General features: G+C 32.5%; 2 protein-coding genes across 2 annotated transcripts; both read right to left on the bottom strand.

Annotated features, from left to right (window-relative positions):
• Positions 1–109: 109 nt before the first annotated feature.
• LOC116014411 (mitochondrial carrier protein CoAc2) lies at positions 110–3,221 on the bottom strand. Its single transcript, XM_031254463.1, has 7 exons — positions 2,890–3,221; positions 1,694–1,779; positions 1,380–1,587; positions 1,152–1,278; positions 878–1,062; positions 687–809; positions 110–601 (listed from the first exon to the last, which is right to left on the bottom strand). Exons 1-7 carry the CDS (start codon positions 3,028–3,030, stop codon positions 461–463), a joined length of 1,011 nt encoding a protein of 336 aa, XP_031110323.1. The 5' UTR covers positions 3,031–3,221; the 3' UTR covers positions 110–460.
• Positions 3,222–6,819: 3,598 nt separating this feature from the next.
• Positions 6,820–10,747, bottom strand: LOC116011811 (protein NDL1-like). The gene is made up of 11 exons (XM_031251221.1): positions 10,393–10,747; positions 9,186–9,285; positions 8,977–9,074; positions 8,751–8,839; positions 8,583–8,643; positions 8,415–8,501; positions 8,251–8,328; positions 8,106–8,162; positions 7,970–8,025; positions 7,731–7,866; positions 6,820–7,454 (listed from the first exon to the last, which is right to left on the bottom strand). Exons 1-11 carry the CDS (start codon positions 10,453–10,455, stop codon positions 7,215–7,217), a joined length of 1,065 nt encoding a protein of 354 aa, XP_031107081.1. The 5' UTR covers positions 10,456–10,747; the 3' UTR covers positions 6,820–7,214.
• Positions 10,748–16,438: the final 5,691 nt, after the last annotated feature.

The raw sequence follows: 16,438 nt of genomic DNA on the forward strand, positions 1-16,438 counted from the left end.
ATGTTTACATTAAATAAATCTACATACATATAAATACAAATACAAACCTAATAAAAGTCAATAAAATTATGCCCCTAACGGGAACTAAAAAATGTAAACCCTGATCCCCGATATAAACTCTCGTAGTCTTAGAATTGATATTTCATAAACTGCATCAGTGCTGAGGATTGAATCTCAGTGCTACATTATTTCCTGACAGTCATCTGTGCATATATACAGACATTTATGTACACAGAGTATATCTATATGACTATATATGCTTCAAGTACAGAAACAATCACCAGCACTGCTTATTTCTTATTCTGCCATGTCTAGCTTGCTTTCTTGAAAAAATCTTGTCAAATCTATTGCTATGCATCAAAGGAATATCATGTACAAATGCAGAAAGGAAGGCGGGTTCTGAGAGAGCTTCAACTCTCCCATAAATCACAACGAAGACATGTCTGAAAAGCGAGAATTGTTAGGAGGGGAGGGACGGTGCTGCTTGAGTATGCCTACGGTTTGTCACGACTTCTATAACGGCCTCATCTCGCGATGGGACTTTCAGATATGATTTCATCACATCGTAAACAGTAAAACCGATTGCAACTGACGGTACAACCTGAAGTTTACACGTGCAATGTGGATCGGACAACTGAGAAAAAAAAAACTGTTGGAAAGATGCGGTTTTAGGGTTTTATTCTTACCTTTAGGTAGTTGAGACTAAGCCCCGAAAACAAGTGTTTCCATCCTTGTCTCTGGACGATCATAACTAGAGTTTCGGTTGTCCCTTTCATCTCCCTGCTGTTAGATGCTGAAAGTCGTTGGACCTGCAAACTTCGTGTTATCTTATCTTTGCCAATCATGAAATATCGATGCATTGATTTGGCAGTCATACCTGCATTTGTCGCCTAACGACATCTAGGGGATAAGTGAAAGTCTGGCCAAGTAGTCCTGCTACTGATCCACACGCTAGTTTTATTGTGATATCCTTCTTGTGCTCCTCGGGGACATGGCTTTTCATTTCTTCGTAGAAATAAAACTTCAATCCCGCATACGGAAAGATTCCATAAAGTGAAGGAGCTGAAAATACAACTCAAACGTAAAGAAGCAGACAAAAACCTAAGAAAATTTCTACTCGGGAATATTTATCTATTCAAAGCATTGTGTACCAACACCACGGTAGAGGCCTCGTATTCCTGCCTCCTTATATGTCTTCGAAAAGCAGTGAAGAATCCCCTTGTAAATTTGTTCACCGGGAACAAGCCCTTTGACATTCAATTTTGGCGATTCAATAACCTAGACTATCATACACAGTCAGTCATCAAATTTTCTTGAAATGAAACTATGAAAGTAGAAATTGAATTATGAAATAGAGCACATCTTTATATTATACTTACCTGATAAGCTAATTTTGTTCGAACTAAATCAAGCGGATAGGTAAAAAGGACTGCAGTTCCTCCAGCGACCGATCCAGCTATTAGGTCTAGAACGGGACCTCTTTTAATATTGGGATTATAGTGAATGATCCACCGCCTGTACTCTTCATAGGCCATGTAATGCAATGCTGCATATGGGACAATACGAGCAACACTCGCTCCATTTCCCCTACAGGTTAGCCCATTACAACACGCATTAGTAAACGTGTGAGAAAGACGAAGAGTACAAAAGATAACCACATAAATAAACTGAAAAAAGGGAATAAACTCCCCACCTGTAAAAACCAAGCACCCCTTCTGTCTTTGCGATCTTTGTAAAGGATCCAAACAACCCCAAACTACGAAACTCAGCTTGTCTGGTCTGAGACACAATGAAATACATTAGTCTATTTACAGGTCTTGGGAGATTGCCACATATCTGTTCATTAAGTTCACAGCGTGACACTCCAACAATCCCAACATTCAAACGGGATTTCTAAAGCCAGAATTCAGAGTTTCAGGAAAGAAATTGTTTCTCCAATTGTTACATTGCTAGTGCAGTGAAACCCATATTTATGCTTTTAAAGGAAAATGCATGTCAGTGCTCTGCACAACATAAATTCCCATCTACATTACTACCATCAAAAGAAAACATTTGGAGATTATGCTAATCCGTAAGAAAGTTTCTGAACACTATGAATTAAATTACTGAATAGTTTATTGCAATCTGTTCATTGAAGGATTTGCTTTACCCACTCTGATTGATCTCTTACCCCCAACAAAATCTATTCTCCTGCCACATCAAACACCAGTCTCATTCATTCTCCATCCAACAGACAAGAACATTAAAATGGACAGAACTATATTTTCCTCTCCTCAAACTTTCTTGTACCTACATCCCAGTATAAAATGCATTTGATTCATTTCAGCTCTAGTTTCTCCAATCAAGTGTTCAAGGCTAACTGTCAACAACCATTAGAACATCTCAATCCAAATCATTGACAAAGAAAGTTCATTATTTACTTTCTTTTTTATACATTATCCGTCGTTCACTTTGCGCACAAGGGATCCATGTATTTTCGCCAATTTGAAGACCTCGATCTCCAATCTAAGGATCGAAACTCTAACTTGGAGAGCCTAGCTCCAAATTGGTGGGAATTGAACCCTAACCCTGCTGCTAGAGTGCTGACTTAAATTCATGTGATCGACCACTTGAGCTAGTCCGCGGGGCAAAAAAGTTCATTCCTTGCAGACTATATAGAATCTAGATACAGTTACAAAATTGGGGAAACTCCTAATACTTACAATGTGAAGTACGGAGTAAATTTACAGCATTCAATTATGTATGATCAAGGCCAATGATCCTCCATTAACCCAACACCGGAACATCATTCATAACTCGAACCCAATTTAAAAGAACAAAAACAAAATAACCCAAAATTGCAAAATAAAAAAAGAAATCATCTTTGTTATGAAGAGCTTAGAAGAAGACCTGAAACAAGATCTTGACACGCTCAAGAGGGGCAACGGCGGACTTGGCAAAACCACCGGCGACACCCCCGGCAATCAACTCCTTAGCGAACACAGGCAACCCTTCGAAGACCCTTTCCCTCTCATTTCCCTGCTTTGCCATTCAATATCAATAATCTCCCAGACACGACAACACAGAGAGAGAGAAAGAGAGAAAGCGGAAGTCAACAGAAAGAGATTAATCCCCCTTCCTAGATTCTATGAACACGTACACCGAGAGAGAGAGGAGAAAACGAATACGTAATGTAGATACGCAGATGAACGATTCTCGAAGGGAAAGAAGAAAGAAGAAGAAAGAGGGAGAATCGAAAACGCTTTTATATATGACTTTGATTTATTGAGGAATATTCTTACTTCGTGTGTAGTGCGGAACTCAAAAATCAAAATTGTGGTTCTGGGTAAGTCATGCCTCGTTAAAGTAACAACTTTCTAAAATGTGTTTTACTATAATATCCCATCCTAATAAAGGAATAAAATGAATATTCGGACAATTTTTTTAAATAATATGAGATAAACATTCCTTCTATTCCCTTTTTTTGGCAAATAAAAAAGATATGGATAAGTATTATTGCTGGATGGAAATATTGAATTTAGGTCTCAAGTTAATTAGACCTAAGAAATTATAAGTCTAGGAGTTTTTTCTTTGAAATATAAGTCTAGAAGTTAATTCAGTCTAAGGAGTAATTAAAAATAAAGCAACCTTTCTAGTCACCTTCCCCAGGAGAAGGTGGGTCTGGTTGGGTTGCCTTCTCCGGGGGAAGGCAACCAGTTCTTGTCGCTTTTCATCAGAGTCGTCGCTGGATTTTGTTGTCCGAGTTTAAATGACCTGCTATTATAGGTTATTTACTGATTCTTGGACTTCATTGACTCAATTTGAAGGGATATAATTACACTGTTTAAAAGTTTAGATGTCTAATTGACTTTTAGTGTAAAATTTAGAGTTCATTTCCAAAAAATAAAATAAAATAAATAAATTATGAAACGTACGAAATGGTTGCATGATTGTTCTCATTAAAATATCTTTTATTGAGAAACCAATTATAGATGCAATTGAGTCCCTTGAAATAATTATACTGTGTAAACAGTGTTGTTCCATTCTATAATAAACTTATATATAAATATTCAAATTATATTTGATTAATATATGTCTGTTTGTGTGTGTGTATATATATATATATATATATATATATATATATATATATATATATATATGCAAATCGTGTTAATTTATATATTAGGAGTCCTTTTTACTTTGGTACGTATAGCTGAAAAATTAGCAACTAATAAGTTAATTAATTGAAATTAAAGTATTTGATAAAATGAATTGTGTGAATTAGCTAATAAGTGTAAAAAGACATAAAATGATAAACTAAGATATTATGATTTTAATTAATGAAGGATAAATGATTTATATTTGTAAATTAATAAAGAAAAAAAAAGTGTTACTTGATGTAGCGTTTTAAAATAAACTATTATTTTAAACTTTTCATATTTTATCAAATAGAGCTTATATCTTATTTGTAATTTAAAATAAACTCTACCAAATAGGGCCAATGTTACGGTTTTTTTAAAAAGCAAATTACTTAATATTGATAAAGCATACCAACTACTTTATTTTAGATTTGATTGACATGCCTACCTTATTTGAGTATTCATCCTTCATTTAAAAAAAAAAAAACAAAAAACAAAATTACAACCAACTAGTATTATTTATGAAAGGGTAAAAACTTGTGTGAGACCGTTTCCTAGGTCTTAATCCGTGAGACGGGTCAGATCAACATAATTTGGGTCATAATTAGTATTATGAGTTGGCATTTGATTGTTTTTATGACCCAAATTATGTTGACCCGATTTGTCTTACAGATCGAGACTCGTGAGACGGTCTCACACAAGTGTAACCCTTACGAAAGAGATTATATAATCTAATAAAAATAAAATATATAATAAAAATCTAATAAAAGTGAATAAATATTGGTACCATTCATTTATGTCTATTTTTTATTACTTTTGTTGATACATATATTATAAGAATTGTACTATTTGCCCCGCTATAATTTATGTTATTTTTCTCATTATTGTTACCATGCACACTTTTTTACTATATATTTTGTTATATTCTCCAATGATATTATATGTGTAGATATTATATTAGAGTAACATAAATTTACATTTTTATTGTTAGTTATTTTCTAAAATATAATTATTAAATTTATAAAAATAGGTTACATTATTATTATTATTATTATTATTATTATTATTATTATTCATTTTCTAAAAAATATTGTCATTTATAATAATAATAACAAGAGTGGGCAATAATCTGGTGAGGCAGAAGTACATCCGTGTCCCAACAGCTATTACGTGCATCTTATTATTTGCAGACATCGATACCACTTGATTTTTTTTAGTATATTTAACTGTACAATTTCAGGTTTATACTGTTCAACTATTTTTTTTTTAAAATAAATATTACGGAGTACTTAACAAGTCGATGTGTATCCGAATCTATTCTAAGATTTTAATACAAAAAATGGAAGCTAGTAGCCTCAGTGTTGACACTGCCACATATGCAATGAACTTATTATTTTTATTTTTACCCCAATAGCATTAATATAGAATATATGCCGTCTTAAATAAATGAAAATCATGGGTGAAATGGTCATGATGCATCACCATTTTGATGTGATTAGAAGTGCAAATTCGATTTTGTGATATCCTAATGAATTATTATTCTCTTTCAACAAAGTAGTTGACGTGATTATTACAAAATATTTTTCTTCCTCGATACTAACAACGATATCAACCAACAAAGTAATAGGTGATCGAGATGATCATGATGTATCACAATTCAGTCTACACAATTTGTTTGAGTGTTTTCCTATTGTGTATTTGCATTAGCTTTATGTTTGTTAAGCAATCTGCGAATATGGCAGCTCATAAGTTAGCTAGGGAGGCCGTGCTCATTGCTGATTGTAGCGAGTGGTCTGGTTTGGTCCTTATTTTTATTTCTGATGTAATCTTGTCGGATATATGAGATTAACTAAAGCAATTGATAGGAATAAGGTTCAAATTGGCCACTGAACGAAACTTGAAAGTGCAATTAGGCCACTGAACGAAAAAAATGTGCAATTAGGCCACTGAACACTCCAAATGCATGCAATTTCACCTGATAACAGGTTACTTTCCATTTCATCAGGTTGCCTGCTTACATGGATGGTGAATTGACATTTTAAAATATTTTTTTTAATAATAAACTTTAAAATTAAAAATTAAAAATTAATTGAAAATATTAAAAAATTAATATTAAAAATATTAACATTAAAAATTTTAAAAATATTAAAAAATTAATATTTTTTATTTTTTATTTTTATTTCTAATATTTATTAAATAATAAACTTTAAAAATAAAAATTAATTAAAAATATTAAAATATTAATTTTAAAATATTAAAATATTTAAAAAAATATTTAAAAATTAATATTTTTAATTTTTAATTTTTTTATTTATTATTAAAAATATTTTAAATTGCCACATCGTCATCCAGGTAAGCAGACAACATGATGAAATGGAAGGTAACCTGCTATCAGGTGGAATTGCATGCATTTGGAGTGTTCAGTGGCCTAATTGCACATTTTTTTCGTTCAGTGACGTAATTGCACTTTCAGGTTTCGTTCGGTGGCCAATTTGAACCTTATTCTCAATTGATATGTTACAACCTAAATGTTCACAAGACAAAATCTTGAATTTTTCTAAATCCATAAACCTCTTGAATATTGTCACGAGGTGAGCCTAACAATCCAAATCCAAATTTGTCCATTCTTGATTCTTTCCATGTGCACATGCGCGTTAGAGAGCTGTTATGTACAGATTGAAGAATGGGGAATATTCATTACTTGGGAGAAGAAAATCCATTGTCCACAAATAAATATATTCATCATCATCATCATACATCAATCACCAGCTCCAACAGCTGGATTATTCACTGTTCTCCATCATCCCCATGAAAAAATTTACAGTACAGTTCAACAAAATGGTGTGTTTTTATATGGCCCTGAACTACAATAAATGAATCCAAATCTTCCTCCCTCCCTATATATGTCCATCAAAGAATTTGCTGATTTTCTATTATATCTACACAACCATATCTACCCCCCCTTGTCACCCCGATGTAATGTAAGCGCCCCGAATCTCCATAAATTTTTTAAAAAATAAACAACAAAAGAAGAAAAAATCTATATGGTTGACTTGACTGGTTGGATTTACACCACGTTCTGGCCGGAACCATATATCAGCGTCTCGTGCTCGGGAGTTGATGGGGCGTGAGCCGGGTCTTTATCGGTTTTAGTTTCAGTCCCATGCTTTCGGGGGAGAGAAGCTCGGGCGCGATGCAAGATGGGCTTAGAGGGCTCCGAGGGCTCCCCGTGAACTGGCTTGGCCGGTATAGTCCAAACCCCATTAGGAAATACTCTAACGGGATCAACATTGCGTGTGGTTGCTCCTCGGTCACCATTGATCCGCAAGCTTGTACCTGTGTCGTAAAATGACCCGATGTTTTATGAACAGCAGCGCGGGGATATAAATGCAGCAGTTTATTTCATACACTACAGCTGGACACATGATCCAAAAAATATTGACAGCTTGGCCTGAATTAAGCTCTCAGAATTCTACAGAATCTAATCAATGCTTTCTGGTTCTAGTATTAAAATTGATCAGGTAACTTAAATGCCGTTTTTACTCTATTACCTAATTTGTTGAATATCGGGTAAAAATTGCAGAAAGTGAAAATATAACTCAGAGCATATACCTCGACTAGGGCACTGTATCTTCTATCGAGTTTAGCGGTCATGTGGAGAGCCTCTGAATGGAAAGGAGAACTATCCCCGACAAATATTAGGGTTCGACATTGTAGTGTCTTCAATCCTTCAGTGATGTCGGGCCTCCTGCTCATTTCCAAAATCAGTTCAGAGAAATTCGACTTAATAACTCGTTGAGCCCAAAGTTGAAAAGACAACTTTATTGATAAAACCGTGATCTTATTCTTACCTATCGATGGCTTGAAGAAATCGCAATACGTTGATGCTCTGCCTCTCATCAAGCAACTGAAAAAGTGGAGAACAGATTAGTGTCGAGAAATGTCGGGCCATAATGCAGAAAGGGCGTTTGCGTTTCGGGGACTTACTCTTCTGCAAGCCTGAACGATGTCGGATTCCGGAACTTCTGCACTGCCACGTACTTCCTGAGACCATTTGAAGCAACCTTATTACTCTACCAACGAGTAGTAACAAACACACAGAACGAACGATTTGAACGCATTATAGAATTACCTTGCTGAAGTATCGGTGTAATAAACACTCCTTAAGCAGGCCACACATTCCGTAGTAATATAGCAAATTAGACATCACCTACAGAGATTAACATCGATCTCAACACCATTCACATCAATTTTCCATCTCGATCTGAAAAAGTAAATGAAGGAGAAAATACGAACCTTATTATAGAACCATTCGGTCCAAGATGGCCCCTTGCATAGTGGGGAAACAAGAATCAAACCAACAACTCGCTCCCTAAATTTTATCTGTCACGGATACCACTATCAGTGAAAAAACGTACGGGACATCTTCATATATGTAAGTAAAATAATTCAAGGGAGACATACAGCAAATAAGGTGAGGATATAAGCACCGGCCATTACCCCCATGCACATTACTGCACCAAGCCTGAAAAATGTTACGGTCATACCATTAGAGACAAGTTAATAAAAGGCATTTGTGAGTTTGTGACTGTAGCAACCAAAATAATACAATCCAAAGAGTCGGTATAGTACCCGAAATAGTTAAGAACTTCAAGTACTTGATCCGCTAAATCATCCACAGAAGGCACAGGATCCTCGGGACAAATTGAACCAGCTCCCAACTGCAAGAACTCTTGTGGAAGTCACAGAACATCATGTGAATAAAACAATAAAAGGTATCTATGTTGCAGTTTGAATAGATAAAATCCCAAAACTAACGAGAATATGTAAGAGCAGACAACTTAGCCAATTGACAGACCTCATGACCGGGAGGGCTGATATGGTAAATGCAGAAGTTATGTAGCAGCAAAGATGCGGCTTCTGGACAAAAGAAAAGTCCCTGAAAACAGGACATATCTGTACAAAACATAGAGATCCACCATTAGGCTCAGACAAAGGCAAAACTCCAAAGAGAATTCTGGAAATCGACTGGAACAAACTAAACGAAATTTCTCAGTTCTAACTCACGATTTAGAGCTAAATCAGGATAAGTGATTAGTGCTGGCTTTTCATGGTCTCCATAAACTATAACAGACACGGAACCAGAGCCAGTGTGTATGATATGCTCCTGAAAAAAAAAGTTCATTTAGGTTAAAGTTACAAAATATGCCATCAATCCCATAAGTAAAAAAGGCACACAATTAAAACATCATATACTCCTTCATACTCTTCTTACTTAATAGGTTACTAATTGCTAAACCACTAATACACTATCACAGCTCATAACCACCAACTTAAAAGAACTGTCATTTAGTATGCAAAATACACATCTTTTAATGCTCACATGGCTAATCATTTGACTAGCACTAGCCATTAAGCAAAATAACGGAAACACGATTTGTTTACTTATTTTTCAAGTAGAAAGATGAAAACTAAGATAATTAACATTGCTTTCAAAGATAAACTAATACATCAATGATAATAACTCCAATGATTTAAAAAGGTAACACATAGAGTGTAAGGCAAGGTGTGATCAAATAAAATAAGAAGATGACAGGTATGACAAGAAACAACAGATGATAGGCAAGTTTTCAACCAATGAAATAGAGGAATCAGAAGAAAACAACAAGAATTCATGGGAAAAGGATAAAACTTGAAGAAAAAATTCAAACAAAATTCCAATAATTACTTAAACCTTGTTCAAGGTGAACTCCAAGAAGAGACAATGGAAATTTCACCACTTCAGTTATCCCTACTAAACCTTACAAGCCCATAAGGCCATTTGGCAAAACTTGAAGGAGTTTACTTGTTCATTAAACCGACAATAAAAAAAATAAAATAAAATTGAAACCCCAAATTCCATTTCTCTCATAGTCATAGGAATCTAAAACCAAAAAATTCCTGAATTACCTAAATGGAACCTATGGCAAAAAATGAAAAATGAAAAAGAAAAGCCCTTTTGCAAACTTAAAAGCTTGAACAGGAACCAGCCAGATTAATTCCCTCAACCCCAATCAACATTCAATAGTTTCCAAATTTTAATTTTGCAACCAGTAATCCAAAATCTGAAAATGAAAAACTACAGAAACATAAATTAAATAAATTTCCCAATCCTCTAAGAACCAAAAATAACTGCAATGTCCTCTTAACCCAACCAGAAATAAATTCATCCACAATATAAGCTTATAGCACATAATGCAATTCACAAAAATATTATACGGCAAGAAAATGGAACCTTTCCGCCAAGATAGATGGTCTCGACGTCAATAGAAACGGAATCGCTGCTTGAATCTGGCATGGCCGTCGGCTCTCTATGTCTGGAAAATAGAAAATTAAGCCGAAAGGCCAAGGAAACTCTCTCCCTCTCTTTCTCTCTCTCTCTCTCTCTATCTCTAAATCACAGCTCTCTATCTATACATACATACACCTATATATATCTATATATAAAATGTATGTATTTATTGGTTGAATATTATCAAGAAGACGCCCTGGGCAAGCAGAGCTTCAATGGATTGGCTTATATACGAAGCGATTCTTTCTCTCTTCTCTTTCTTCTCTCCTCCCCCCTTTTCTCTCTCTATCCCCTAATTTTTCTCTCTCTATATGTATATATGTGTATATGTATAGTGTGTAAATCCAACGGTTGTGTATCTAACTGTAAATAAAATCTGCGGTTAACCACCGACGCCTTCAAGTCAAAATTATTGAGAAAACAACAACGATAGTAAACCAATGGTAAACCTATGTACACACTCTTTTAAATCATAAATTCCCCCACACGCATAAATCAAATTCTTAAAATATAACTTATTTCATCATAATCCAAAAACCTATAATAATAACGTAAAATAGAGTTTTCAAAAAAAAAAAAAACGTAAAATAGAAATTTCGTTAATATCGGTATTTAATTGTACAAATTAGAATAAATAACGTCTTTTTTTTTTTTAATTATGTGATGAATTATTCATTACAATTTCACTCAATTTTAGTAATCGCTACTAGGTAAGTATCTGTTTGGAAACATTCGTTTTTTTTGGGTAGCTTATGTTTTTCATCGTAGGACACAATGACTAATTCACTTGCTGAATGGTAGACACTTCTATTGGGTAGGACAGCTGGCCGAATCGAATTTGGTTAATGATGGAAACATTGTAAAATCGTGTTTTTTTAGTACTATTGACTCTGTTACAATGTAGTATATGTTCATAGCTACTTTCTCAACCCACTGAAGCACAAAGAGTCAACAGTTGCCTCCACTGAAGCTCGAACCCACTCCCATCATTCATCACTAGACCACAAGGTCTTTGACAGTAAAAGCGTGTTTAAATTACAATTTATTAACAATTACCTAAAACACATAAAAGAGCGTTTTTTGTCATTTTTGAGATCTTATTCGATACGAATATAATTAGTTTTGATGTATAATCTTAATTGACTGATTGAGTAAACCTATAGTCACACCAAAAAAAAAAATTACTAACACTATTTAAATTTTAAGATTTCTAACATTTTCTTATTGGATAAGTGAGGTATCAAGTATGGGATATGTATGTATGTATGCATTATTATAATGGTGAAAATAATAATAATAAAAAAAACACGACCGACAGCTTGGCACTACTCGAATTAACTATAAATTATATAAATAACGTGCCACCTGTAAAGAGAAACGTTAGCTGGTTCTGCGGCTATTTTGTACCTTTTTTTTTCTTTTAATTTTTTTGTCTTCTTATTTATGACTTGTTATTTACTTATTTATTCAATTTTTTTTCCTTCACTTATTATTAAAGTTATATTGGCAATTGATGTGCCAAATAATAAAAGAAAAATCCGTGAAAAGTTAAACTGCCAACTAAAAAAAAAAAAGAAAAAGAAAAAAAAAGCAAGAACTTACCACGTGTTATTTTGGTAGGAGATCTTGAGTAATAAATAATTATAGTACAGTATGGAATAATTTTAGGTAAGGTAATTCTTAAAACGACAAAATCATTAAATTAATTTTATTAATTACATATACTATTTAGGAGAATGTTCAATACCAAAATAATAATAATAATAATAATAGCGAGTGTACACTCACATTTGTATATAGAAATTTTTGTGATATCGTATCATAATATTAATTGAAATGTTGTTCTTAGATTCGAAGTTTGGTGGTCAAATAGAATATATCATTTTAAATAGTAAATTTATATTCAAATTTCATACCGTAGTATTTTGTTTCTCAAAATGTACGTTATATATAACAACAAAAAAAGCGAACCAAATTAAGAAGTTCTTTACCTCTAAATTATTGTATCTTTAATTTTCCTATTTTGGGATAAATATATTATACAACATGCTCAAAAATCACATTTTACTATATAAAGGTGACGTAATGACATTTTTATAATTTTTTGTAATTAAACATTCACATTTTATTATATAAAAGTGTAAGTGCATTGATTTAAAGTGCAACTTTCATGTTTTTGCATGTGAAATCCTTTTCACACCAAATCTCACTCATATATATCACCCTCACAAGGGAACATAACAAAAACTAAACAGCAAAAATAACTTCTATTAGTCTAGGCGAAGCAACGCTAATAATTTCTGCAATTGTCAACGCGTAATTATTATATCGAATCATGTTTAAAACCTTGTCATATAGTGGTACTGGTCTGTAACTTTAAGTAAAATTAAATGTCATATTAGTGACAAAATCCATCAATCCACGGAGAGATACATAAATATGAATAAATATATCACTTACCGTAATAAAATTAAAAAAAAAAGATACATTATTCTCTTAATTTTTGTTGGTAAGATTTGATTTTTGTTAATTTTGATTAATAAGTATATTCATTTTTTAAAGCGGGATAATATAGGCATATTTACGGTAGTCGTCAATGAATAAATAAAATTTTACTGTCATATCAGGATGTGAACATTATAACGTAAAATCAAGATGATAAAATAACATCATTCTATCATAAAATACATTATTTAGTATTAAAAAAAAAACAAATTTTTTTTTCAAAAAGTGGAACTAAATTAGTTGTGCTATAATTAAGTAGAATATAAAATAATAGTGTTGGGGGTTGAACTTGATTGTAAAGCGAAGAGCAAGAAGGCAAAGTTGAAAGCTTTGATTGCAATCCAATTTACCAAATGTATGTATATATGCATGTAGTCTTTTTGACTTAAAGGTGGAAAAGTATGAAAAAAAATATTATTATTATTATTATTATTATTAAAAAAGATGGAGTGTGATCCATTATATTAATCTTAGCATATATTTACGGCATGATTGATGTGCTAAATTAGGGATGATGCATAGCAGCATTTCATGCCGTTTGCGAGACTTTTCATCAAACACTTTTGTCCTCTTACATGCATATTCCCCTCCACTTTTCAATACAATGTTATGTGCATTTGAAATTTACGTTACTCAGTTAAATAAAATTGTTTGTTAGGACCTCAACTAGGGGATTGAATGAACCCAGGGATGTCTTTTAAGGAAAGGGGACGGTGCCTTATATATTGTTGAAAACTTTCGAACGGTTGACAAATGTACGGCTCAGCTTGCCTTTAATATTGGCTATACATATATCCCTCACTACCAGGATGTCATCATCTTCACACAACTAAATAGAGCATCCAACCTTTTAATACATAGGATGTGTGGTAGCTTGGCGGCTTGAAATTTGTGGTGTTATGTTTGAGGTCGTGAGTTTGATACACTTTGGTAGCACATCTCCAAACATTTTGCTCCATGCACAATGATAATAAAAGTATGGAAAATAAAATACGTACCCCATTCCTCTCGAAAAACTTTTCCTATTAAAAAAGTTTTCCATGAACCAAACTGAGAAAATTTCAATTTTCCTTAAATTTAAGGAAAACTTTTTCAATCCAACCAAATCTGCGCTCTAAAAGAATAGAATACAAAGTAGTTCATTGTTAGGGTTATAAATCAATACTATAAGGTTTGGTCAAATCTACTAAATTATATAAGAGTTAATGTTGTTGAGATTTTAATGAGAATATAAAATATGTTACTGTAATCTTGTGCATTAATAATTTGTTCATTTTGATTTCTGCCTGGTGCAATGATGAGATATTTCTAAATTTACAATATTTTCTTTTTAACTTCTCAATGTATAAACTTTAGTAATAGAATATTCATTTAAATTTTTATTTTTATTGACTTGACTTATTACAAAATATTTTTCATCACTTTAATAATAATAAAATGGGTATTTTTAATATTATTATTGTAACAATTAAATTAGTATACACAAACCAACTACTATGTTACGTTGTATGATGTCACATCTGTTACCATTCCAAATGGGTGGTCATAAGATTGAATCACGGATGGTGCGGCTTTGGATTCTTTGGACTGAAAATTATTGAGAAAGTATATAATAAATACTACATCGTAAAAAGTCATGAGTATTTCAAAACAATTAGTATACACAAATGGAACCAATTTGGTTGCAAGAAAAGGTCACGCTTGCCAGAATGTTACTAGAGTTTTGTTGGTGCATTATTGACCTGCTATTGCAAGTCACTGTTAAGGTTTTGGATTTTGATGCACTAAATTAATATGTTAGTGTGTCTAACTGCAACTTCAAAAGTTTGAGCATTAAATTGACTTCTTAGATAAAGTTTGAGGGTGTATTTTAACTTTTTTCTCCATTTTAAGTATTACTTTCATCACAAGTTGAAAATACTCACTTTTTTTATTATATTAAAAATAATCAAATATAGTTTACATTAACTAACTTTCATATTTAATCACGCAATGAGCTTATTTAAGTAGTAAATTAATATATCCATTAAGGGAAAGGGATTTGGTTCAAGACCATAAAAAGGTATAAAGAGATGTGTCTTGATTTGATTGAGTAAGACAGATGATCTCTACAAAACAAAATAAGTAGATTCTCACTATAATACATAGTTGATTATAACCACCACACAAACTCTTCCCCAAGTATACATCCATCAAAGAAAAATCTTTTACAAGAACATAACAAAACATGGCAGATACTCAAACAAAAGAACTCAGCACCCAACACCTTGTTGTTAAATGTTATTATGATACCTCGAAATAGATGATTAAGTTGGTAAAACATAATTAACATACTAAAAAATTATGAGTTCAATTATTGTCAACATCTTTTTAATTGACCCAGTCACATACATATGATATTTCTAGTGTGATTTACCACCATAAATTTTTTTCGTCATTAAAAAAAATTATCATAAATTTTCTAACGTGAAATGAGGTGGTGGGTAAAAGTCCAAGTAATTTATGTTCTTTTTATGAAGTCAAGATTGTAAAGTGATAACAGAGGCAGATGATGTTTGTGTAGGGATATATGCAAACATTATATGTACATACATAGTTGTGTTCCTATCACAAGATGCTCCAAAAGGTCATGCCTGCAGCTTACTAGTTTTACATGAAAATGGAAAAAAAAAATGGCATTTTAAAATCCACTTATATACGAATAGTGAATGTAATTCTTGAGTTATAATTTTTTATATATAAATTTATGAGCATACTCATTTTTATTCTTCAATTTACATTAAAGTAGCACTTTTTATATCATACTAGTATTTCCACCCGTGCGTTGCACGGAATGGATTTGTTATAATATGTGAATAATATTTATATCGTAATACAATTGTGTAAACCGTAATATAAAATATTATATAATCAAATTTGAGAATTGAGTTTAATTCATTGTGTTTTGTGATGTTATTATTGGTTGAATATGAACAATTTTTTTTCCAAATAACTTGAATATGACCAATTAAGTACCAATTAATAACAAACATGTAGATATATACATTTGGTGTTGATACATTAATGAATTTGCATATCAATGTTTAGGATTTGTATTAATTGGTTAAATTACTTCGTTGTGTAGCAACTCAATTATAGAAATTATATGTACGCAAGATATATGTTTTATATAGATATATAAAAAAAGTTGTCATCTTTGCATTAAAAAAATACAATATGTAATAGAACTTTTTTGAATTACACATTATTGAAAACTTCTTTGTAGACAACATTGGTAGTAGTAAAAGAAGTTTGTCCATACTCGTCTAGAGCTAAAACTTTCAAACCATCAGGATGAGTTACTCGCGAAAAAGCCAAGTACAACTGACCGTGATTAAAGACCGGTTTTTTTAGCAATAACCCAACGTGGGTTAGTGTTTGACCCTGACTTTTGTTGATAGTCATTGCATATACAAGCATCAACGGAAATTGTTTACGCTGGAAC

This window comes from Ipomoea triloba, chromosome 3, assembly GCF_003576645.1.
Source record: "Ipomoea triloba cultivar NCNSP0323 chromosome 3, ASM357664v1".
Lineage (NCBI taxonomy): Eukaryota > Viridiplantae > Streptophyta > Magnoliopsida > Solanales > Convolvulaceae > Ipomoea > Ipomoea triloba.

What these genes read in the sequence shown, in the direction of transcription:
- LOC116014411 (XM_031254463.1), bottom strand. Translation starts at nt 3,030, where the DNA reads ATGGCAAAGCAGGGAAATGAGAGGGAAAGGGTCTTCGAAGGGTTGCCT. An exon ending in GGGGTGCTTGGTTTTTACAG is followed by an intron (nt 1,588 to 1,693) that starts GTGGGGAGTTTA and finishes GCTAACCTGTAG; the next exon opens with GGGAAATGGAGCGAGTGTTG. An exon ending in TTAGTCTCAACTACCTAAAG is followed by an intron (nt 602 to 686) that starts GTAAGAATAAAA and finishes TGTAAACTTCAG; the next exon opens with GTTGTACCGTCAGTTGCAAT.
- LOC116011811 (XM_031251221.1), bottom strand. Translation starts at nt 10,455, where the DNA reads ATGCCAGATTCAAGCAGCGATTCCGTTTCTATTGACGTCGAGACCATC. An exon ending in CCATCTATCTTGGCGGAAAG is followed by an intron (nt 9,286 to 10,392) that starts GTTCCATTTTCT and finishes TTTTTTTTTCAG; the next exon opens with GAGCATATCATACACACTGG. An exon ending in TCGTTCAGGCTTGCAGAAGA is followed by an intron (nt 8,026 to 8,105) that starts GTAAGTCCCCGA and finishes CCACTTTTTCAG; the next exon opens with TTGCTTGATGAGAGGCAGAG.